The 25,139-nt window shown below is 38.7% G+C and overlaps 1 protein-coding gene across 3 annotated transcripts in view; it reads right to left on the reverse strand.

Moving 5' to 3' along the window:
- vps13d (vacuolar protein sorting 13 homolog D) overlaps window positions 1-25,139 on the reverse strand; it is a 93,347-nt gene that overhangs the window by 29,896 nt on the left and 38,312 nt on the right. For 2 of the 3 annotated variants that reach the window (XM_024270030.2, XM_024270029.2), the window contains exons 22-44: window positions 24,295-24,385; window positions 24,086-24,212; window positions 23,822-24,002; window positions 23,521-23,745; window positions 20,545-20,689; window positions 18,597-18,810; window positions 18,242-18,413; window positions 18,014-18,129; window positions 13,756-13,971; window positions 13,391-13,671; window positions 13,147-13,280; window positions 12,414-12,569; window positions 12,131-12,302; window positions 11,951-12,025; window positions 10,735-10,935; window positions 10,458-10,547; window positions 9,828-9,968; window positions 9,554-9,679; window positions 9,215-9,289; window positions 7,737-7,839; window positions 3,756-3,908; window positions 2,094-2,229; window positions 1,969-2,016 (exon numbers count right to left, since the gene is read on the reverse strand). In XM_024270030.2, coding sequence (XP_024125798.1) covers window positions 1,969-2,016; window positions 2,094-2,229; window positions 3,756-3,908; window positions 7,737-7,839; window positions 9,215-9,289; window positions 9,554-9,679; window positions 9,828-9,968; window positions 10,458-10,547; window positions 10,735-10,935; window positions 11,951-12,025; window positions 12,131-12,302; window positions 12,414-12,569; window positions 13,147-13,280; window positions 13,391-13,671; window positions 13,756-13,971; window positions 18,014-18,129; window positions 18,242-18,413; window positions 18,597-18,810; window positions 20,545-20,689; window positions 23,521-23,745; window positions 23,822-24,002; window positions 24,086-24,212; window positions 24,295-24,385 — 3,378 coding nt within the window. The remainder of the gene's footprint in view (window positions 1-1,968; window positions 2,017-2,093; window positions 2,230-3,755; window positions 3,909-7,736; window positions 7,840-9,214; window positions 9,290-9,553; window positions 9,680-9,827; window positions 9,969-10,457; window positions 10,548-10,734; window positions 10,936-11,950; window positions 12,026-12,130; window positions 12,303-12,413; window positions 12,570-13,146; window positions 13,281-13,390; window positions 13,672-13,755; window positions 13,972-18,013; window positions 18,130-18,241; window positions 18,414-18,596; window positions 18,811-20,544; window positions 20,690-23,520; window positions 23,746-23,821; window positions 24,003-24,085; window positions 24,213-24,294; window positions 24,386-25,139) is intronic. The other variant, XM_024270031.2, reaches the window with a different exon arrangement.

The raw sequence follows: 25,139 nt of genomic DNA on the forward strand, positions 1-25,139 counted from the left end.
TTAAGTCATGGAATCAGCTATGGGAAAGAAAGAAAGTTTGACTTTAGCTTTAAAATCTTTAGAGATATTGTACATTTTTAACCAAATGCGATTCCTGTCCTCTTTTAAAATTTTAAAAATGAATGACTTTGTTTTAACATGAATTTGATGACACCTGCCTCTTTGATTGTTCATGACTAGCTAATATCATTATTAGTTTTATTATATTCGTTTTTATATATTGTTTTAATATTAGGTGATTCTTTTTTCTAAGTTCTTAAGACATGACATTTTTGGTTTTATTACCACAGTAGTTTTGCTCGCGGCCATTCTGTCATCCGTGTACGTTTTCATCCGTCAGCGGAGTCTGTGGTGCAAGCACGTGGACCCCTTCCCGTCCTGTCCACACTGCGGCCAAAGCAGCGAAGAAAGAGCACTCCGTGTTCGCGCTGAACCCACGTCACTATGGCGCCTAAGTGCCACGTTTTAGACATTTAGATTAAAAACTTATCGGTAAAAAGTAATGACGGTTTCGCTACGGCATCCTTACATTTCACTTTCATCCTCACATGAAGCGCCCTCTGGTGGACTTCTTTGGTATTATTTTAAGAACTCAATTAAGAGAAAGAGAAGACCGCTAATTGTTTGTGAGTTGAAATAATGCGATAGTTCGCCACACCGATATTTCCCACCTCTACTACAGGTGTTTTCAAATCCTTACTTCAAACTTTCTAAGCTTTTCTCAAACAAATATGAACATTTTCTCTCTTGTTTAAACTCTCAGTTCAAACTTTCATAGAAAAATAAGTTCAGTATTAGAATGAAAACAAAGATTTGATCGCATTTCAACATTTATGTAAATTTGGAAAGCTGAATGTATTGTGTAGAGAAGACACGACATGGAGGAGATCGAATGACAAAATTATCATGCAATCAGCATGCAGAACACAGTGAGTGCAATGTCATTTAAAAAAGTCTTCAAGATTGCAATGAAAATCCTTGAAACAGAGAGCATAGAAAAGGTAAACTGTGACATAGCGTCGGAACAACGTTCATAATAATTAATTTTTCCAGTTTAACTTAGACACCTTTCAATTGTGTTTTTTTCTGCAGCAGCAGTGGCTTTTTTTTTGTATTTTTCATACCTCTTCAGTGCATATTGTTTTTGTAAAGTATAAAAAAAGTATACAAACTGACATCTTTATTACAAAATGTAATGTAAAACATAAAAGACAAAGCTTCCCCAATTAAAAACATAAAAGACAAAAGCCTCACAAGCTAAGAAACATAAAAGACAGACAGCAAGTACCACATACAACAATCATTTCAAGCCCAATTAAAAACAGACTCAGTTAAAATGCTGAGGAAAATAAAAGGTTTTAAGATGGCTTTTAAAAGAGTGAACAGAGTCCAGGGAACGGAGGGAGAAAGCGAGCTCATTCCAGAGTCTAGGAGCAACAGCCTGGAAAGACCTGTCTAATCACTGATTATTTTTTTCCAATTAGTCTAATCAGGTCATGTGCAAAGTGGATGTAAAGCACACATCTTAACCACCATTAGTTTTGAAATAACTACAGATAAAGACAATTAAGATGATAGTTTCTTAAACTTTCAATGAATCGTGCAGCTTCTGTCCTTCAATAGATTCTGGGATTAAAACAAGATTAAATCACATGAGGTCGACATCTGAAACAAGGAACTGTTTTCCACTAAAGATAATGTTTTGGTCTCTCCGACTGAAATATCAAACAGTACTTTTTTTGGTGCTGAACGCTCACAACTTTGTTCAATTTTACTACAATCTGGCTCCATAGAATATAAAGGAACGACTAAGCGACTTTTAAATTAGTCGTCGACTATTTTAATAGTAGTTTGGTGATAGATTAGTTGACTGATCGTGACAGCCCCATGTGCTTCATGTGTAGCCAGAATACTGCAGAGTTTAATTGACACTTGTATGGAGCATGTAATAAATGCTTGGAGACTTACATAAACATGAGGGTGGATGATGTTGGTCCTGCTAATGGGGCTCCCCACCTGTGGGACATGAGGACAAAAGGATGAGCTGCTATCATGAGATCAGCGCTTTGTTCCCAGAGTCAATCTGAGCTCACAATGCTGGAAGAGCTGTTCCTGTCAGGGGCAGCGTAGCGGAAGAAGATGCCCACTTTGTCAACAGATACCGGCTTGACTTGCTCCCAACCACAAACCCGGACCAGCAGCTGGTGCAGCTTCAGCTCGTGAGTGTGTCTGTGGGAAACAGAGAGCAAACATCAGGGAGAATACCAAAGTTTCTGCACTAAAAGGCAAACATAAACGTATCAGGTTTATTTAGCCTTGATCCAAATCCAAGTCATTTAATTTTGAGAATCGACACTTTTTGTAACACAGAAAAATGTAACTCAAACAGAGCCCTTCTGGGAAGTAGCTTAAACAATTAAGTAGAAACTGGATTAACTAGTAAAAATAGTTGATAATTAGTCATGTTAGAAGGTTTAGTGACTGCAGCTTTAGTACCTTCAGATCTACTGAACATGTTTGATCAAATATGATTCTTATCTCCATCAAAAAGTCAAAAGAAATTCTTCCAAAATCTTTGTTGTAGCTGGTATATGAGGATGATGAGTTTCCATTTATGACTAACTATATTAAAGTAATCATTCACTAGTTTTGATTGTTTTTGAGACCTCGTTGATTTTGTTAAAATCTTTTTCCTGGAGTTTGAACTTCGTAGACGGTCCCTACATAGTTACTGCCGTCTGTCAGCAGCACAGAGAGAACAATTCCCATTGAAAAGAAACAAAAACTTTTCCCTTAAATCTTTTTTCTACTGCAATGTCTTTGTAGGTCGTTGATTGAATTAAGGCAAACCAATTGACACTAGTCGTGACTTTATAATGTTCTTATATAATCTGTTATTATCTTCTTTTTATCTGTAGCACATTGTTTCTTTATAATTATTTTTTACTGTCTGAGTGTGACTGCTGGTTTGAATGGAGAAGCTACCAGACATGGAATCTCTCTCTGCAGAGATTAAAAAGGGTTAGGGTTAGTCTTCTCCTTCCTCTAAGAGACTTTCTGAACCTGGTAGCCTGAATCTGTCAATCTGTAAAGCAGAGATGGATTATATACGTTTGCTTACTCCCACTCCCTTTCAATCTCCTAAACTCCTTTGGATCTTTTTTTTTGATTGCTTGAAATAAACCAAATCCAAAATCTGGCTAGCTTTACTGAACTTTTCTTGTGCTCAAATTACTGCCATACTCTACTGCGCTTCACAGCAATGAGATGTGGCGATCTGTTCATGATATGAAGATCTTCAGTAGAGAATTTCTCTGTAGTAAAAAGTTTGAAATATATATGGCCCGGATCAAAATAAAAATAAAATAAATATTCGATCCTTGATCAGGATGCAACATACGATTTCAATCGAGTAACTGTGATCGATCCTGATTTCCGATCACGTGATACGACTGGGACATCCCCAATTTAAAACCTGATTTATTTCAAAAACAACAGCGCTCCTCATAACCCACAGCTCCTTATATATGATCTGTTCAGGGTGTGCTTACTGATGTCAAAGCGATTTTGGGAGGTCCTCTGTTGAAATATTTGGTTGGTGTTATTGTGAATATGCTAACATATTTGGTGCAGGACTGCACATTTTTAGAGTTTTGTGCATTTAATAAAAACTGTCAAACTCCTTTAATGTCAATTCTGGATCAACGTTAAAGAAAAAAGAATGAATGATGTGACGCGCAGAGTCTGAACTGTACCGGTGACGCAGCTTCTCGCGCGCTTCAAACTCAAATGGAAGCTCCTCCCCGGGCAACACCTCCCTCCATTGGCTGACGTTGTGGCTGTCGTCCACTCCAGAGTTGTGGATGTCTGAGATAGAATCTGCGCTGCTGCTGTGAGACAACGCCACCCTGTGGGGAAAAACAAACACTTTAAGAAAAGGACTCGGTTCTCATAAAGCTTCGTTCTTCTTGGGTCACTAAAAGGTCTCCAAATGGAGACAACCCCAGTCCACCCGACAATACCCTAAATCTAGTTATTAATAACAGTGTCTGTGTTGTTTTAAAAGAAAAGTATAAATTGATGTCATATGTGACTTCTTCCTATGTGTGTATTCAAGAAAAAGTAGAAAGTTTGGAAAGATTTTGGAAAGAAGGTAAATTGTAAGGGGAATAGGAAAATACATATATATATTTGTTATTTAATTCCAAATGAGTAAAATTTATTCATATTTAACATTTAAAATTGAGATAATTTTTATTACAGATTTACAGCTCCGGCCTTTAAATGCTCACAATAGTCCTTAGACACCCTGGGAGTCGTAGTTGTATCTATAATTTGGAGTCTTGGTATAACATCATGCGTATATCAAGACTCCAGACAGAGTTTAACAGCATCAGCAGGTATAGAAGCTGCATTCATTTTCGTTTTCATTTTCTGTCCTGATATGCTTGGACATTTGAAGTATTTATTTATTAAGAAAGGGACATTGCATACTAATGAACACGAAGAAGACATGTAAATATAACAGACTTTAGTCGTAACCTAATCTCCAGCTGATGTCCTCTGGCAGGTCCATGTTGAAAAAATAAAAGAATAAATGGTGAACGGGGTATTCTTGTATAGCACTTTTATAACTTCCTTAAGGGCCCAAAGTGCTTTCCAGTCACATTCCATTAACTATGATTAACTGGATTTGTGATAATGAATATGCTTAATGGAAAAAATGAAGTTTTGGAAAAACTCGCATTTACTGAAGAAAAAGTTTTGGCGTTTGGAGGAGGTTGTTTTGGGACGTATTGAAACTAACATGTTTTGTCAAACTACAATGGAAACACTTTTTTTCAAATGAATTGTGCTTCTTGGTAGGAAGCGGCTGCCCTGAGAGGGCGCCACGAGAGGTTCCACAACGCTACAACTAGGGCTGGGCGATATGGCAAAAGAACAAAATCACGATTTTTTTTATTTTATTTCACGATTTCGATTTTATCACGATTTCATTAAAATAAATTCAAATTGACAAAAATGGAATTCTGATTTTAGTTGAAAGAAGTAAACGCATTTTGACATATATAGAGACTGTCAATGCTTCTGCTGTGCGGCGCTGCTGTGATGTCATCCAAATGCTTTCCTCTTTTGAACCAACTTAAAACAATGATTGTTTTCATTGTGTTTTGAATGACTAATCATGCGAGTTGGTTTGTGTTTGTTTGCATTACTGGGATTTAATGGAAACAGTGTAATGAAAATAATAGTAATAAGAATAATAGTTTGTTAACACCTGTTTACAAACTAGAGACCTATTTCTCTCCTTCCACAATTCTCTAAAATTCTAGAAAAGATATTCAATGACAAATTAGCTAAATTCATTGATAAATATAACATAAAAAATGAAAGCCAATCTGGTTTCAGAGAAAACAGATCAACCTCAATGGCTATCATTGATGATGTGGAGGAGATCACAAACTCTGGATAAAAGAAATCTGAAGCTGGAATCTTCATCGACTTAAAAAAAGCATTTGACACTCAATCCTGACATCCTACTGGACAAACTGGAGGTGTTAAAGCTATTTAACAGGAAGGAAACAATTTGTCCAGAAGAATGAATTCACATCAGAGGCCAAAGGGATAAGTTGTGGTGTCCCACAAGGATCAATTCTGATCCCGCTGCTGTTCAATATTTACATCAATGATATATTCAATGTTTCAAAACTTTTAAAACTCATTTTATTTGCTGAAGACACAAATATTTTCTATTCTACAGACAATCAAAGGGAACTTATCAATGTGTTGAACACAGAGTTAATCAGAATAAAATCATGGATGGATTACAACAAACTATCTTTGAATCTAGACAAATCTAAAGTGATGTTTTTGGTCATTACAAAGCCAACAGAGAGCTCTCAATTAAAGTTAATAATGACTTAATCGAAAGTGTAACAGAAATGAAATTCTTAGGGATTGTTATTGATAACAAACTGAAGCCACACATCAGACACAAACTAAAGTTTCAAAAACTATTTCAATTATAAATAAATCTAAATATATATTAGAATACAACTGTAGATATTTATTGTACTGCTCCTTAATATTACCATATTTCACCTTCTATATAGAAGTTTGGGGTAATAATTATAAGAGTTCACTACATCCTCTCTTTATGCTTCAGAAACGAACCATCAGAATTAGACATAAAGCCGGTTATCTTGATCACACTAACAATTTATTTGATCAATCCAGAATTCTAAAACTGTATGACCTCGTTGATCTTTACACTGCAGTTAATATACAGAGCTAGTGGGAAAACATTAACATAAATATCCAGAAACAGTTCTTAGAAAATGAAGAAGGAACAAACTGAGATGATGCAGGAACATCAAGGTCAGATTGATAAGAACCACAAAGAAAAGTTTCTGTGTTTCTGTGTGGAACTAAACTCTGGAACAAGTTAAGTAATGAGCTCAAACAATGTTCAAGCATTTATACATTCAAGAACATGGATGAAGAAACTCTAATGTCACAATATGAAGATAAGACGAGTTAAAGATCAACTGGTGTTTGAAGAATTCCAAATGTGTGAACTTGAATGTGATGAAATAATCAAAGATTTTTTAAATGTAATCAATGAGTTTTATGTTCTGTAATATGCAGTAATGATTACTGAAAAGTTTACAATCACTATGGTATTAATGTTCTTTACTTGATCCAAATATGTATCAATGATTACAGGATTAATGTAATTCTGTGTTCTAAAGATAATCAATGATTATTAGATATTGTGTGAGTCATTAATGTTTACTGAAAATATATAAGAATTCTTTCAGAGAATGATTAATAAGAACTCTATTGTTACTTTAAAACTTGATCTTGATGTGTAATGATTATTTTTATGCATCAATATAACGTTGTACTTTGATGATAATCAATGAGTATTATAGATCTGTTACATGATGTATGATTGATGTTACTGTTTACTGAAATAATGTTTGATGAGATTAATCAATAATCAACAAGAACTTCACTTTACTATTGGGAATGACAAAAAAAAAAAAACAACAACCGGATTACATAATTATGCAAAACAGTGAAATGGAGTAACAAAGTAGGGGCGGGATTATATAAGTTCGCTTCATCTATGAATCAAACTCTACTGACTTTAGTTAATAATCACAAAAAAAAATGAATGAACCAAATGTGACATAAGTGTGTTTTATTTTTGTTTTCTATTTTTCTAATCAATGCATTTAATTGTTTCTGTAATGAGTCTGAAATAATTGTGTGTTTTCTCCTGTATTTTTCAATCTATGCTTGAAATAAACCAATCAATCAATCAATCAAAATAAAACCAATTGAAATGAAAAATGAGTTTTTTGACATTTGTGGAATTTCAATATAGTTTTGCGTATATGTGGAATGGAAACACTGCTACTGATGACGGCTTCGCTGCTGAACGCTGACACCAACCTATAACCACAGAGGCAAAGTGGGGTTCAGTGTCTTACCTGAGGACACTCTGATGCATGGGCTGCAAAATGGGAATCAAACCCACAATCTTCCAATCAAAGGTCGACCGCCCTCCCACTGAACAATACTCTGTCTCTGTCTGATTGCTGTCCCAGTACACAACTTTTTTCTAGTATTCATTATTTTTATCTTCTGTAAATGTCTATTTGCTGCAACACTTGGGATGAATAAAGTATTTCTATTCTATTCAACAGGAGAATTGAGGGTCAGCATACCTCGTTGGTGTTGTAGTCAGAGTGGCAAACCACATGGTGCATCCTGTGTGGTTCCGCAACGCATAAGGCACAAACGGCTGCCTCCTCTTTGACATCCTAACATCTACGTGAAACAGAAAAAATACATTCAACAAAAGCATTGCAGTTCTCAGTGACTTTAACTTGACTAATGTCATCTTATGAGGGCTTCAAAACTGAATTTACAGTGATCATCTTCTGATCTGTTTTCAAAACATTCCTAATGGTCGTTTTAATTAGGATTATGCTGTTTTTAGCCCCCCCCCAAAAAAATGTCTTGGTGATGGTGTGGAGTTTTTTTTTTACCATAATGCAACTCAAACTCTGAAGACAATACCAAGAGTGTGTCCTAGATGAGAGACAATGTTAGTTTTATTTCTAGATAACTTGTTAAATCCTTTAAATTGGGGGTGTCTAAACTTTTGGCAAAGAGGGTAAGATTTGGTGAGGTGAAAATATTTGAGGGTCAATCATTCGCCCTGGCATTCTAATGATGATGTTTTAATGCAATAGCATACTTTTATTTCTTCACACAAAACAAATTTACAGCTAAATAACAAACATTATCATCAATTTGTTTTGTTTTTTTTAATCACTCAAATGATTTTTGCATCATTTGGGTGATTTTTTACTCATTTCCAGTTGGCTTGTCATGTCTCTTCTGATAGTTCCTCTTGATATTGAACTCCTTGACAACAGAAAGTCTCATGTTAGGCAGACTCAGTTGTTCCATAAAAAACTGGAAAAATATGCCAATTTCCACTTGTCCTGGGAGCGTTGGCTCTCACTGGAAACGTTTCTTTTCTTTTCCCAGTTGACCCTTTAGAAATGGGCTAGAGTGTCACAGGTCATGTGACCATGTTGCTGCAGGTTTACAATGGCTTCAAGCGTAATTTAACCAATCAAAATCAAGAAACGGTACTCTGAGTTTTTATAAAATGCTGGGGACCGTATATTAGTGATTTTGAGACTGAGCCTGGGGGCCGTGGAAGTTTTAATATGGGCTGGACTTTGTGCACGCCTGCTTTAAATGCATCAACTGATCTGCTTACCAGTCAAAAAGCTATTTCACGTGCTGCATTTGACAAATGAGTTTCTGCACATAGTTTGCGTCTCTGAAAGTTCATGGGGCTTGTGTGTCAGCAAAAGAGACAGGTATAATCAGTTCAAATGTGGGCATGCTTGCATCGGCTGTTAGTATACAATAAAGTAGTGTAAATGGTTAGCTGGTCTTATGACCACATACTGGGAACGTCTATGATGAAATTTACTCTGTCTTCCAACATTTTTTTTTCATAACTTTTATTTATTAAACCACAATCACTCCCTAGTTGTTAAACAAAACATTTTTTTGTAATTTTTTTAAACACAGACACAACATTTTTGTTTCTAATCAGGAAGTTGAATGTAAAATGTGACAACACAGGACATGGACTTCCCTCCAGCGTAGTGAACTGTACCTGTGCAGTGAACGTGCTCCTGGAGGCCAGCCACGTTAACTGCACTCCGTGTTCGAAGGTGGGCCAGTGGTGCATCTGAAAATAGAGAAATGAAGGATTTACAGCAGCATTTAGGCTTTCATGTGTTGACCAATATCACCCACCTACAACATTCGCTTTAGGCATTCCCAATTATTTCTAGAATCAATTTGCACAAATGCATGTGAAATGAAATGCTCCAAAATGAGGATTTCTTCCTCTTTGTTCTGTCATGCTTCTGCATTTTTTAGTCCCGTTTAAGTTTTGCTTTTCTCATGTTTAAGACTATTAAAAATACATTTGTTCATGACAGTAACTCACTTTGTCCAAAGCTAGGGGGCTCAACAGAGGAGCCCATCCAGGGAGGGGAGGATGAGGAGCTGGGGGTGTGCTCTTCCTCTCGACAGTAATCAGCCATCCAGGAACTCTTGGTGGTTTTGTACTGTTCTTCAGGGGGCACAAAGACACATTTCTGCTGAATAAGACAACTTTAATAATGTCAGAGCCCCCGCCACACCCCCAGAGGCCCAAAACAGACCAGAACAGAATGGTGTTTGGGCAGCTGCAAAAAAGGCAGGTTTCATGAGTTCCATACCTAGCAAAACAGAGGAGATGTTAACATCTAGTCTCTGCTTGGACCGAATCCCCATCTTAAACCGTGGAGGGTGGAGGCGACCGGCCGCCTGCTGCTGCCAGGACAGGAAGCAGGGCCATGGTTCGATGAAAGGTTCCCAACCTGCCACACAGATACACTTTACATGAGTAAAAATCATTCATCTTTGATTCTATCAGATTGTTTGATTCTTATCTAAACGTGTTGAAAACAAATCTGATTGTTTTAACCCTTCCGCTCTCCTTAGTTGGTTTACATTAAAAGTGGGGTCATCTGAACCTTTTTTTGTCATTGATTCTTGAGTTTCACTAATGTCCATGGCAGACATAAAATGCCCACTTTTGTCCACATTTGTCATGGAAGGAATCTCATCAATATATGGGTGAAGGCATTTGGACCCCAAAGAGAGCGGAAGGGTCAAGACTGCTTGTGATGTTTGCGAGGATCAACTATTAGATTTGAGGTTTTCTGTGAGGTCAACAAAACCTCAGAATAAGATTAAGAAAACCTTTAATTGTCCCACAGAGGGGAAATTCCAACTGATTCCAGAATATCAGCTCAAGACATATCACTCCATCATTCCTCACTACATGAATACCTAAGTTTACTAACCTGACAGCTCTCGGTTGTAGTAGTCTCCAGAAAGAGTGAAGTTGGCGTTGCCTTCTTGTACGGATCCGATGCGCTGCAGCACACATAACCCTGCAATAATGTTGAGCGCACAGATCACTTTCGATGTTACAAATACGGGGCCCGTTTACATTTTTTACATGGAATAAACCAATTTGGTAGACCACCATTCAGTCAGAGAGCTTACTCAAGAGACTACATGTCTCCACTAAAACAGAAATTTGGTCAGCACTTTGTTAATCGCACTATAAGGACTTACTGGAGAAGGTGAGCTCAGCAAGAGGGATGTCACAGTCCAGGCAGTCATCAATGAAGCAGATACACAGATTCTCAGCCTTGATCTCCACCCCAGACAGAGGAGCTGAGTGACTGCTGGAACCAGAGTCCGGCGTGGTTCTGGAATGTCCCACCACGTTTTCTGCATTCTCCAGCAGCCAAGTGGCAGCAAGATCTAAATGGCCTGCACAACAATACAGCTCATTTACCCTTCACAATTATTTATATCCTATCTGGAACAGTTCAGAGACCCTTATCTCATTAGCATGATCCAAACTTTCCCTGAAATTCATTGGATATAGCTTAGCCTGTGTTTCTGCCCTGTAGTTCATCATTGTTCCACTAGGGGCAGTAGAAGGGCTTTTTCCGCTCAATTCAAAATGGCTGCTTCCATAACTTCCATAAACACTTTTGCTAATTTTCAAAACTTTATGGTGAGAATGTCTCATCTTTTGTTCATCTTTTTTTTACATGACTATGTCATGTGTTTCCCCTGGGCTGATTGCCACTCCTCCCTGATTGGTTCCACCTGTGTCCTTTTGTCTTTTCACTCTCCTTTCTGTATATAATGGGTTCCTCCCCTCACTTCCTTGCAGGTTTGTCTTGTCACCTCATGCACCAATTCTTGTTTCCTATTCCAGCTTTGTGGTCTTTCTTAGTTTTTGGATTTTGTGTTATTAAAGACACTTTTTTTGGAGCTGACAGCTGTCCTGCGATTGTGTCCGCACACCAAAGCCTAACAGACTACTTGTGTTGAAAGAACACAAAATGTGTTTATAATCACAGTTTGACCCTGTTAAAAATATGTGGATCACATTTGAGACAGTGGGCAAATAAGGTGAGTTTTACTGAACACTCATGTCAATATTTTTGCATCTTATATAACATTGCTGTGAGCAAAGACTCACCAAATCACCAAACGGATCATTTGATACCATCTATATGTAATAAATACGATAATGCAAAATGTTCTGTGGAATCCAAAGGATCCAAAAAACATCCAAATTGGTTAGAAAATGTAGAGTTTTCTGTCAATGTTTTGATGTAGTGGGTTTTTCAGAAGTTCATGCTGAAATGGTTTTTAGATACTGTATATATTGTAACTGTGGCGGACTCTAAAAACACTGAGTACCAATGTTTTTGTAATAAACGCAGGAGCTGCTATTGGAAGATATACGGTACATCAACTGCTCTGTCACCTTTGCAGTGGATTAGAGCTCGTTTGCAGTCCTCTCTCCTGAAGCCAAGGTCTAGTAAGTGGCTCAGCTGAGTTTCTGTAAAGAACGTACAGAACAAAAATGAATATGAAACCATGAAGCCAAGGCTGACAGCACACGGTTTCTGTTGACAAAGAGCCAGTTTACACTCTGTCTCCTAACCTGAGATGGTACTGGTCTTCTGACTGAAGGGGTCTGAAGGTGGCGGGCTGGCATCAACACGATCAGTGTCAGGTGAAAGTATAGAACTTGCGGTGGGGAATGACTTGGCGATAGCCAGAAAGAGCAGGATGTCATTGTAGGAGAGGCGGATGTCCAGAGCAGGAAACTGAATCTTTTAAAGGAGAATATGACAGTTCAGTCATCTGTCCAAAAAAAATGTTTTCAGAAAGAGATTTTAAAATGCTAAACTAAAGAGAGCTGCATGATCTAAGCCACTCCTGACCTCCAGCAAAGGAGGGATGTCTTCCACATTGAAAGCGTCCAGGAGGCCTGAGCTAGTCTGGTAAGTGGGGCTCCCGCACAGGTCCACCTGTACATTGACAGGGTCGATGATGGAGAGCGCCGTCTCCTGCTCGCTGCCCAGCCGACACGAAAATACCTGAACCAAACAGTCAAATTATCACCAGTTAAATGCCTCATTATTTAATGCACAGAGCCTCACTAGTCTAACAAGCAATAATGGTTCTGGAGCTGGGAGGGTTCTTACTCTGTGTCCTGATTAATTCTAAATGGTAAATTACTTACTTTTTTAAAAGAACAGGACCAATATTCATTGGTCATTTCTTTACTTCATAATAGCGGTGTAACGGTAAATTGATTAATCAATTTCAAATCCTGTGAGACAACAGACTGATTTGTCTGAGGCAGAATCAAATTACATTTGATTATCTAGAAGAAAAACAAGAATCTGGAAAATTTCACCTGCACTGTTCAGTACCAGGTATTTATCTCTGAGTCACACTGGATCCTAGATCCACTTTAGTTCAGTGAATCTGATCGGATCATTCAAAATGAACAAAAATCAAAAGTAGCTCGACTCGTCAATCACAAATCCGAATCATTGTTAAAATGAATCGTTACACCCCTACTTTATAATCAAATAACTCCAGTTTGGATTGTACTTTTGTTTTGAAAAACCCTGAAATCAAGAGGTAGAAGTTTTAGAACAGACTCACCTCAACTCCAGCCAAGCTGCCAGAAAATGGTCTGTCCAGCAGGCGAGGCTTGTAAGTCAGGACAGTGGTGCCCTTTAAAATTATGGCATTTGATTCCAGAGAGGAACGGTCCTCCACCACAACAAACTCCGTACCTGTAAAAGCAAACATTACATAAACATGTGGCAGCAGCAGAAAAAGAATTCCAGCTTCGTCTCCAAACCAGGTCTCAGATGGACATAAAGGTGCAGAATCATTTTCTCACCTGTCACATTAATCTTAACCTCCAAACAGTGGTCCTGGGTGACGGGCACGGTAGACCTCTTGGTTACAACTCCAGTCTTTACTGTCTTTGGCATGACAGTGGCAAGGGCTCCTGATTCTGTGCTGCTGTAACTGGACCATCTCTGTCTAGACTTGGATCCACCGGACCGTTTCTCATCCGGCATCTGCAAGAAGTCTCGGACCAACTGCAGCCAGTCAAAGATGAGGAAGACCCTGAGGTTATTGAGAACCACCGTGAAGCAGGAGGATTCCCGCGTGGATCTGCAGGAAAACGTGTTACTGGATCAAATCCTCTGTGAGTTTGTGTGAAGATTTTGATAAACAGTTTGAACTTTTGTTAGTTACCGATAATGCAACTCAAGCTGCAGGGAAGCTCGGTTGGTTCCCGTCTTGGAAGGCTGGAGGATGCAGTCAAACACGTTGGGCCGAGACCCATCAGCTCTTCTGTTTGGCTCGCTGTAGCGAGTGTCATTGGCCAGCAGGGAGTGAGACACCAGGTTTACTGACTTTGATCCATTGGAGAAGCTTTCAAAAAGCAACTTTGACTTTACAAAGTCAAACCTTTTAAAAGAAAAAGATGAACAAGCTAAATCATACCAGAAGTTGTGGTAGGTGGCTAAACTTAATCTAAAAACCAAAAGGTTTAGAGATGTATGCAGGGTTAGTGGGTATGGGGAGGGTGGCTCACATCACAGTCAGTTCATTTCTCTCATCTCCACATTTTAATTACAGGACCAGCAGAAAAAAACTTTATCAACCAAAAACAGTTCTTAAAGAATGACGGAGAGATCAAACAGAAAGGATGTAGGAACTTCAAGGTCAAACTGATAAGAACCACAAAGAAAATATGTCTGTGTGTGGCACTAAACTCTGGAACGGGTTAAGCAATGAGCTTAAACAATGTTCAAACAATAACAAAACTTGAGTTTCAGATTATGAAGATGAGAGGAGTTAAAGATCAACGTTTGAACAAATTCCCAAAACGTGGATGTGTGAACTGGAATGTTGAGAATGATTCAACACTTTTCTGATGACAACTGATGCTACGTTGCTAGCTTTTTAGACGCTAATGCTATGATGCTAGCTTGTTAGCTGTTACTGCTATGATGCTTGCTTTTGTGTTAGCTTCCTGTGTGTGATTTCATATTAGGATTATTTCCAGATAATAAGTGGCGGGCACATACTGTAATTAAAAAAAACAAAGTTGATTAATCGCGATTAATTTTTTCCAGATTTGCGATTATTTATTTATTTTTTTTGTCGATTCCCAGCCCTAGTAATAGTGTTTACTGAAATAATGCAAAAGTGCTTTTCTGATGACCATCGATAAGTAAATAATTGTATTTACTTGATGTGTAATGTGTAGCAAAGATTTCTGGGTTATTGATATACGGTGTTCTGATGATATTCAAAGAGTTGATGTGTGATTCATGTTATCGTTTACTGAAATCCTAAAGGAATATCTTCTAAGGATAATCAAAAAGCATTTTATTTAGTTACTTGACAACAATTTGCTCTTGATCCGATCAGATCTAGATTATGTATGGTATGCAAACATATAAAATGAAATGACTTTATAGAGGTGGATTATAAGTTTGCTTATTTCCCCTCATTTTCAAGTATTAAATTAAACTCTACTTGATTTCAGTTAATAATCGTTATTTTGTATCTAATGTGACCCAAGAGTGTACTGTATGTATTATTACAAACATTTCTACTTACAATTATGAATAATTACACTGGAAAGAGGATGGCTTCTTCAATATTTTTTTCCTGTTATTTTAAATCAATGCATGACTTTATTTCTGACATGAATTTGACATCTGTGTGATTTCTTGTTGCTTTATCTATAAATTATGTTTACAATAAACCAATAAATCAAATCAGATTTTAACATTTAAGTTATCTCAATGACATTAAAGAAATACAGTTCCATGCTACTTCAGCTTCTCCAAAGTTAATGTAGTGTCGACTAAAGGTCTATAATCAATGTGACATTGCAAACCAGTAAATAATAAACCTTTAACTGCTTGTTTTGCATGCGTCTTTTTTTCTTTTCTCCTTTCAGACTTAACTCAGTTGAGTTGGATAATCATCCAGCCAATTCAATCTATGTTGGATCTTAAGTTATAAACTGGATAATGATAATACACTACGTCACCCTGTCGCTTTAAAGGTAGGGTGTTTTAGGCTGATGGGGCTTCTGTTTCACACTAGGACTGTGCAGAGTTTTATAGTACTTTCAAATTTCTGAGATATAAAAAATCTATGTTAAATATTTGACCATTAAACACAGTCTCTAGCTACACTTAAAAAACACATTCTTTGACAAACTTTTTAACCATTCACGCAATAAAGGTGCATCAGCGGCCCAATCCGAATCCTTCCCTTCTCCCTACCCCTCCATTTGTTGGGTTATTTGTTAGGAATGTCCCGATCAGGCTTTTTTGGGCCCAATCCGATTCAGAGTCATTTGGTTTTGTGCATTTGCCGATACAGAGTCCCAATCCTAGACTTTTGTAACACATTTAAAACACGAACAAATTAGATACCGATAAACAGATTTGTGTTGTCCCTCATTTATATTTCATTAACTTTCTTTAATCATTAAAAACTTAAATAGAACACTTCTGTGAAGTGGCTTAATGAACAATAAGAAAAAAATAACTATTTTTTGGTAATAAGTGATAATTAGTCATGTGATAAAGTTTAGTGACTTTAGCTTTAACGTCTTTAGAGTTATTGAACATTTTTAACCAAATGTGATTCCTGTCCTCATTTAAAATTCTTCAAAATAAATGATGACTTTGTTTTAGCATGAATTTGATGAGTGTTCATTACTAGCTGATATCATTATTAGTTTTCATTTATTAGGTTTTTTTTTTTTAAGATTATGCAATTCTTTTTTTAAGTTCTTAAAACTTCACATTTTCAGTTTTATTACCACAGTAGTTAATTTTCTTAAAAACAGCTCGGGTCTTAAGGAGTTAAATCACTGAGTTAGCATTTAGCAGTTAGCAGCTGCTGTGTAGCCGTCTGACGGTAGAACGAAGAGCTTAACATTAAAAACAAACAAAAACTCTATCTTCTGTTGAAATCCCTTCATAGGTTGTTGTTTACATTAAGACAAACCAATAGACACTTGTTGTCAGTTTAAAGCGTTTTTAAGAGTTATTGATCCTTGAAGTCTGAATCTGTGATCATCTAGCTAGCTTAACTGAATTGTTTACGTTAGCCTTCTGCTTGAGCTGCTGCCGTTTTCTGCTGCGTTTTACAACATTTGGTGATCTGTTCATATCATGCAGACTTCTAGTGGAGTATTTATCCGGAATAATAAACTTGAAATATAAAGCGCTGATCATAATAAGAATAAATGAAATATCCAATACTGACCGGGGGACAGCATCCGATTTCGATCGAGTCATCAACCACGAGATTGGGCCTGATTTCCGATCATGTGATCGGATCGGGACATCCCTAGTATTTGTAGTGTTAGGGCATTCGAACTTTTTTAAGGGCCAACCCTCCAAGCGGAGGGACACAGAGCCCTCTGTTGTAAGGAGAAGCGATTTTCTTCACGTGGGTGTGTTCTGAAGCACAGATGTCTACATTTAAATGTAAGTAATGACTTTTTGTTGTAGGATGACCTTTTTAAAGTTATAAAAGCAACATTATGTAACTTTGAGTGCTGGAAGCTTCTCACCAACGTAGCTGACCAACGATTATTGGTAACATCATCAAGTGGAAGTGACATTCAAATTCTGAGGCACTACTTTTCCATAACTCTCTGTTTGGAGGGCTAAATGTAGGCGAAGGGTGAAGGGGAGAATTCAGATTGGGCCACTGATTCACTAGACTGAGTAACCCCTCCACCCTGGTGTTTCAAACAGGAAGTTCCTGTTGGCTCCAAGAAGACTAAATCCCATAGACTTCTATTTAGAAATAAGCAGTTATTACTGCCATTTGGAATAACCCTTCTTGCTCTGATTTCTTAGCATGTTCTTGATTCTAATACTAATTCTAACTCTAATTAAATTCTATATTTTTTTCACATTTTTTTTGTAGTTCAAGTTATTCACGCTAAACTGACCAATCAGATGTCTCAAAAAATATATATGCTCTCACATCCAACATTTAAAATGTTAATTGATAGTTTCTTCTTAGTTCACTTTCAAATGGTGGGGGTGTGGCCTTCCAACAAGCTCACTTCTGATTGGCGAGAGTGGTTTCCACAGAAACAATGTCTCAACCTCACTCTGACCAATCAGTGCTTACTGACAACTTTGGTTAATAGCGTAAATGGTTGAAGAGTTACAGTTAAGAAATGTATTTTCTGCAGCAAACATATAACCCTTGTGCTATCCTAGGTATGTTTATATTAAAAGTGGGGTCATCTGGACCCCACAAGACAGCGCGCTGAACTTTTTTGTTAAAGGATTTCTCATCTTCACTGGTTCCCATGGCAGAAATTAAATGGTGTCCAACTTTGTTATGGGAGGGATCAAACATCAATGTAAGGTTAGGGTCATCTGGACACCATAAGAGCAAGAGGGTTAACAGATCCTTCAGCATTGATTAGTGAAAATAGTCAGAAGCAGCTAACCTTCCTAATGACCCTCTGTGTTGAGTGTGGCTGGAGCTCTCCAAGAGCTCTAAGCTGACATCCATCATGTTCATCAGAAAAGACAGGTTGGTGTAGACATCTCCACTTAACACCGTCTGGACAGAGAATCAGTCCACAGTCTGAATATTATTAGCCTTTATATGTCATTGCAGTTAATGGTTTCCTTTTAAAAATGTGATATTTGTGGATAGAAAGACACATTCTTACATAGCTGCTGGGGTCTTGAAGATTGTAGGGTCGCAAGAACTCCTCCACCGGCTCTCCCAGGTTGTTTTCCAGCAGCCCTCGTATCAGCTGGTAGTGCTTCCTGTCCAGAGAGCAGTGCACCGACGAAAGGCTGCCATGAATGGACATGTCAGGCACTGCATGGCACAGCTCCCTGAGAGGAACATCACATTATTAACAAAGTAGTAATGATCAAACAGATCCTATAAAAAATTTTAACTTTAGAGGAACTTTTTCCTTTTAACTTTCCCAGAAAATCAGAACCCTTGTATAGTGATAATCAATAAAAGAGGAGTCAAAGGATGGACCGAGAAACAAGCTCTCAATCTGCCCGTACCTGTCCAGATTGCGTTCTACTTTAAGTCTGAGGCGGCAGCAGTCCTTCAGCAGGTTGTCTCCAGTGCGACGCACAAAGTATGAAGGAAAGACGACATCAGAAGACTCCGTGTTGCTTCCAATGTCCCACAGGCAACAAGGGAAACGCTCAGCAGCAAAGATGTCCATCTCCTGCAGGTCCAGAGCCATGCAGTCCAACAAGCATGAATGCTCCGCTGCACAAAAGAACACCAGCAGGTGTTTATTTTGCAGTTTTCAGGACCAAGAGAGTTTGGCAAGGATTTTATGTGAGTTTGTGGAAAAGCTCATGTGCCACAAGGACATTGGTAGATATTTGTAACACATGTTCAACACATAAACTAATAGATGGGTCCAATTTTTAAATCAATGAGCTGCCAAGAGAAATGTACGTCTGAAAGGGAAAGAAAGGCAAATGAAAAAAAAAGACAGAGTTTTTTATTTTATTTTCAAAGCTTTTTACAATGATCACAGTAAAACTGGACACACTTTGCATTTAAAAACTGCACAGCCGAGATTGGCAAAAAACCCAACAATAATTAGGTTAAAAAAGAAAACCAGTGTGCACACCGTTTAGGAGCCACTCCAATCATCTTTTGAGCATTTGTAAAATCTTTTGAAGTATTTTTTTAGCCAAAATCACAAGCGTGTCATTCTCTAAGACATAGTTTCTGCAGAGCGGCTGGAGTTTATTAAAAATTGACTCTGAGTTGGATTGCTGGTGTGGAGCAATTTTGTGGTTAACAATAGAACAGTTGAAGAAAACACTCGCCAAGTGTTGTTTTTTAGTCTATTTTTATTTATTAATGGACCTACGCTCTTTAAAAGGAGGACCTGGACAAATGTGGATTTTGGACGATTTTGCACATTTTAGGTGTGCATTATCATCGTGGTTTATCACTTGTTAATTCACACCCAGCAGCCAATAGGAATCGAGTATTTACCCGGACCATGGTATAAAACGAGATAACGGATCACATAATGACAAGATAGGATCACGTTATGACAAGATAGGATCACGTTATGATGAGATAACGGATCACATTATGATGAGATAGGATCACGTTATGACAAGATAGGATCACGTTATGACGAGATAACGGATCACGTTATGACGAGATAGGATCACGTTATGACGAGATAGGATCACGTTATGACGAGATAACAGATCTTGCTATGATGAGATACTAGATCCTAGATTGTTATAACAAGAAAAAAAAGTAGGGCATGACATTTTGGCTTTTTATACTATCCGGCCCTTCAGATCATTTTATTATCCTGCGCTTTTTTCTGACTTGTATAATTTTGACAAAATATATCTTCATGGAGGGTAAAATATTTAAAGTTATTTAAGGTTTGAGATCATATATTTTGGAATAATAATCCCACAGATTTTTATTGACAGTAATGTTAAAAACGTTGAAAGGTTACACTTTAAAGTTATTAAAATGTAGTTTTAGAGTGTTAAATAAATATTTATCCTGTTCAGTCAGCGACCTCAGGTGTGTTTTGGCCCCTAGTGGAATTGAGTTCAACACTCCTGACCTTCAGTATACTTTGTCCTAAACACTAAAAAAGCAGTAAGAACGGTTGTGACCAAAGCCTCACTACTGAACCAGCATCAATCAACTCCTGTGTGGGTGCATGTGACTAAGGCTTGACCTAATAATCTTATATCCGAAAGAATCAGAATGTCTCAAATGCAGTCTTGTAGGAGCATATCAACCAGCTTTCTTACCACCATATTTCAAGATCAAGAAACCTCCAGGAGAAGAGGTGAAACATTTGCAATAATAAAAGTTTCACCAAGTTCTTTTGACTGATATATACCTTCTACTTCAACATGATGGAGAAGTCGCATTGTGACATTACAGCATGTATGAAAACAATCATTTGATTAAATTCAGGTTTTCATAAATGTCTCTACTTACCTGAACTGCCAGGTCTAGTCTTATCAGGAACTCCAGTTGTGTTCAGGCTGCAGGGTCTATTGAAGGTGGAGTTTGAAGAGTTGGGGACAGAGCCTTCTGGCAAGTCCTGTCCATCACTGTTCTCTGCTGTGCTCTTCACTGTGTCCTATTCCAAAGCAATACAAAAATGTGTCTGTTAGCAACAAGCAGACTGAAAATATTTTTTATTGGCTCCACATGTATGAGTTATAACAGCAGTAGGCTATTCCAGGAGGCACTCTGGGGGAATTTTAGGAACCATGGGGGATTTTTGGAGCTGCTAGAGAAGTCTTTGTGAGCAGAGGTTTTAAAGCAAGTACAGATAGTCCACAAAAAATAATTTTACCCAGCAGACTTATTCACATTCTAACACCGTTTATGGGCACCAGTCATGGAAAGCAGATGTGACTGAGCTAATGAAAACGTCAATTCAGTCCAACTCTGAAACACTGCATGAGAAGCACAAAACACTCCTCACAACAAGGTAAAATGCACACAGGTCCTCGTAGTTCCTTGTATTTTCATGCAATACAGCTTTCTTAAAGTTTATGTATCAATTATGGCCCCAGGTTATATAATGGTACAATTCACAAAGGAAGTTGTCTTGAAGCAGAACACAAAACACAAGAAACGTGAAACCAACTTAATTATTTCTGATTGTTATAACATAATTCATTCATGCAAGTAATTTCTCCATAACAATCCTATATTCACTTAGCATTAACATCTGTTGTTATACAGTTAGCCTTCTTATGTGGTTGAACAACATGAAAACTAATTGATTAATCAATTAATTGATGAATTGATTTGAATTCCTACGATTCAACCAGATTGATCCGTCATTAATCAAATCGACCTAGGAATGTACAAAGTCCGGCCCGCGTTTAAGACGACAAATAGTTAAAAAAGTTTGTCCTTAAAATAGTTTGGAAAGTTAATGTCTGTGAGTTTATTGAGATTAATTCAGTCATCAATGTATGTTTAGGTCAACTGAGTGTTAGCATTAGCCATCCTATGGGAAATTCCATTATACATTAGCATCAAGCTAGTAGACTTTGGCTTGATGTGATAGATTGATCTCTATTTTTATGGATAGACTATTGATCTATTAAGCTTAGATTGATTCAGATCGATTAATCAATTTTAAGAACCCAGCTTTACTTTATAGCCTTAAAGGCCAAACCACAGGAACAGATTTGTTTCTGTGATACAAACTACGAAATATATAGCCATTTGTGTTATTTTCCATTTCACACCATTTAAATTCCATTTAATAGAATAATATGCAATATTTATTGTGAACCCAGATTTAACATTGACAGACTTTTTATTTTAATTCAAGTCTTTAAATATGAAATTCACAGTAACTTTGGCAGAAATGTTCCAATTTATTTATGTTCTTTGTAAAGAAATGAAAACATCCTCAAAGTATCCCTTCCACCGCCTGACAATGTCCCCAGTTGAGGTCAGCAGTTTTCTGCAGGCGGGGAAAACAGTGCCTGCAGAAAACTGCTTTCTCCTCCTGAGGCGCCTGATGGTTTGCCAGAATCTCTTTGAGGCCAACCGATAGTCCTCCATGGCCTCACCAAACTCTTCCCAGGACCAAGTTTTTGCCTCCTTCTTCAGCTTGACGGCATCCCTTACTTCCGGTGTCCACCACCGGGTTCAGGGATGCCGCCACGAAAGGCACCAGAGACCCTGTGACCGCAGCTCCAGAAAGCAGCAGAGACAATAGAGGTGGAGAACATGGTCCACTCGGACTCCATGTCACCAACCTCCCTCGGTACCTGCTTGAAGCTATGAGGCAAATTCCTTTGTAATTTTGGGCTATATAAATAAAATTGAATTGAATTGAATTGAATGTGGGAGTAAAAGACCTCTCTGACGGAGGGCTCAGCCAGACGTTCCTAGCAAACCCTCACAGTACGTTTAAGTCTGCCGAGTCTTTCCGGCCTCCTCCCCCGCCAGCGAATCCAACTCACTACCAGGTAGTGATCAGTGGACAGCTCTGCCCCTCTCTTTACCCGAGTGTCCAAAACACACGGCCGGAGATCGCCTGAAACGACTACAAAGTCGATCATTGATCTCCTGCCTAGGGTATCCTGATTCCAGGTGTCATTCCATGTCCCAAAAGCCAAATTCCATGCCCGAGGTTTGGGCCGCCAAGGCACTCGCCTTTGACTGCCGCCCAAACCGCAATGCACCGGCCCCTTCAGATCTCTCCTGCAGGTGGTGGGCCCACGGATGAGTGATCCCACGTCGCTCCTTCGGGTTGGACCCAACCGGGGCCCGTGGGAGGAGCCCCGGCCACCAGAGGCTCACCTCTCAGCCCCAACCCCAGGCCTGGCTCCAGGGTGGGGCCCCGGTGACGCCAATCCGGGCGACGTAGCGGGATCTCTGGTCTCGACGCTCATAAAGGGGTTCTGAACCTCTCTTTGTCTGGCTCGTCACCCAGGACCTGTCTGCCATGGGGGACCCCGGCAGCATAGCTCCTTAGATCACTTGACATTTATTCTCCACCTTATTCATAAAGATAATGGATTGCTTTTGCCCAAAAACTACAAATAAATACCATAATATCTCTTTAATTTCATAAAATCCCATTCCCGGAATATTTCAAAAAGTTCTGTCATCTGTCTAAGCCTTTTTCCTTTGAACCGGCTGCAGAAGTGAAGGGTTTTATTTAGATTCCAAGTCCGGAGAAGAAACAGTAACAAACAGTTGAAGATTCTGTGAAAGAACATCAAGAAACTCCCCTTATTGCCTTTGATTTGTGGGCCAAAAAACTTAACAACCAGCTTCACAAAACAATATAGGGTTTGAGAAAACTATAATTTCGTTTCATAAAGTATGAGGAAATAATTTGAAAAAATCTTCCAAACACACAGATGAATACAGAAAAGTGATGAAGGGTTAGACAGCACAGCAGGTTTTGGGAGAAAAAGCGGTGTGACTCACCAGTGAAGGGAAAAAGGCATGTACCATGGTGAGTTTCTCTACCTTGTCTCGGAGCGAAAATGTCCCGCTAGCTCCGGCCGGCAGAAAGCGGTTTTTCACCCTGAGCTGGCCAAAGTTGGCTACGATGACTCGCGGTGACTGTGAGCTTTCAGGGATGACGATAACTGGAGCACCGGCCTCGATGTCAAGCAGCACCCTGGAGGCCCGCTGGGGAGAATCACGAACCTAAAACCGGAAATGAAAAAATAGACGGTCAGATCAACAAAAGCAGGTGTGGACGAGCCGCCGCACTGGTACTTACAGTCTGGCCTTCCATGGCAGCCCTCTGCCGGCCCAGAATGTCCTGGAGCTGAGTGAAATGATGAATGAACGCTACCAGCTCGGCCTGGAAGCGCTGGGTGTGCACGTACTGCACTGAGGCCATCTGCAGGCTCACCATGATGTCACATTCTCTCTCCAAGTGAGGATCAGGCTGACCGTACCTTCACACAGCAGCACATGTTAAAAACACCGGTTTCTTATGCTCAACATGCTGCAGAGAGTGTGTGGTGACTCCTGTACAAACTTGAGGATGTTAAAAACAAGAGCATCCCCTCCTTGGGTGGTAAAGCGTTCTCCATACAAGGTCCCGTGAGGGGTCAGGTCACTCATCGACAAACTTCTCAAACTCCCATGCAGTGACATGTCCCCGTCTGCAATGAAACAACTTTCAACTAAGATTTTTACAACAATATGAGGAAATAATGACAAACATAAGCTGTGGATGATACACACCAAGCATCTCAAGATGAGCAGATAAATTGGACACGCTGGCTCTGGCGAGCTCATTGAGCTTTTTGTTCAGAACAAGAGACAAAGAATGAACCTGAAAAGTGGAAAACATGGATTGAAAAGATTTGAAAACGCATCTTTCAGATAAATATAACGCTACAATCATTGTAACACTTTGTATTTAGTAACAATAGTTTACAAACACCTGAAGGAAAAAAGTATTGAATTGAAGCTCTTCTTAACTAGATCTAGTCTGAGAACATCTTTAACATGACATGTCGTGGACTGCACTTCTGCTTCATCATGACTGTGGACTTCATCATCACTCGTCCCTCAGCTTTATCTGAATGAACTCTTTAGATACGTAGTTGTAGAAGCTAATTTTTCTTTAACTGTTCTGGTATCTCCTGTCCGTCCTGGGATAGGATCTCTCCCTCATGTGGGAATCCCTAAGGTTTCTTCTTTTTTCCTGACTCAGGTTTTTTTAGGAGTTTTTCCTTACCGGGAGGGAGGGTCTAAGGGCAGGGATAACCAGTTTATGTAGTCTGTTTAGTTTTTAACTATTGTTTATATTTTGAAGCCCAATGAGGCAAATCTCTTTGTGATTTTGGGCTATATAAATAAAATTGAATTGAAATTGAATTGAATTGACATCTATGAGTAAGATTAGAAGTAAAATATCACTGGTGGGACATTTGTCCAGGAGTCATGAGCGTGAAGTGTGATTATTGATTAATGTTTGTGTATAATCTGTTCTCATAATTTCAGCCCACTTGCTGTAGGTCTGCTGATCAGGCATACTAAGGATGACCCACCCCCGGTTAGGTTTGTCGCCGTGTGTGTGTTCT

Source organism: Oryzias melastigma, linkage group LG5 (genome assembly GCF_002922805.2).
Source record: "Oryzias melastigma strain HK-1 linkage group LG5, ASM292280v2, whole genome shotgun sequence".
In the NCBI taxonomy this organism is placed as follows: domain Eukaryota; kingdom Metazoa; phylum Chordata; class Actinopteri; order Beloniformes; family Adrianichthyidae; genus Oryzias; species Oryzias melastigma.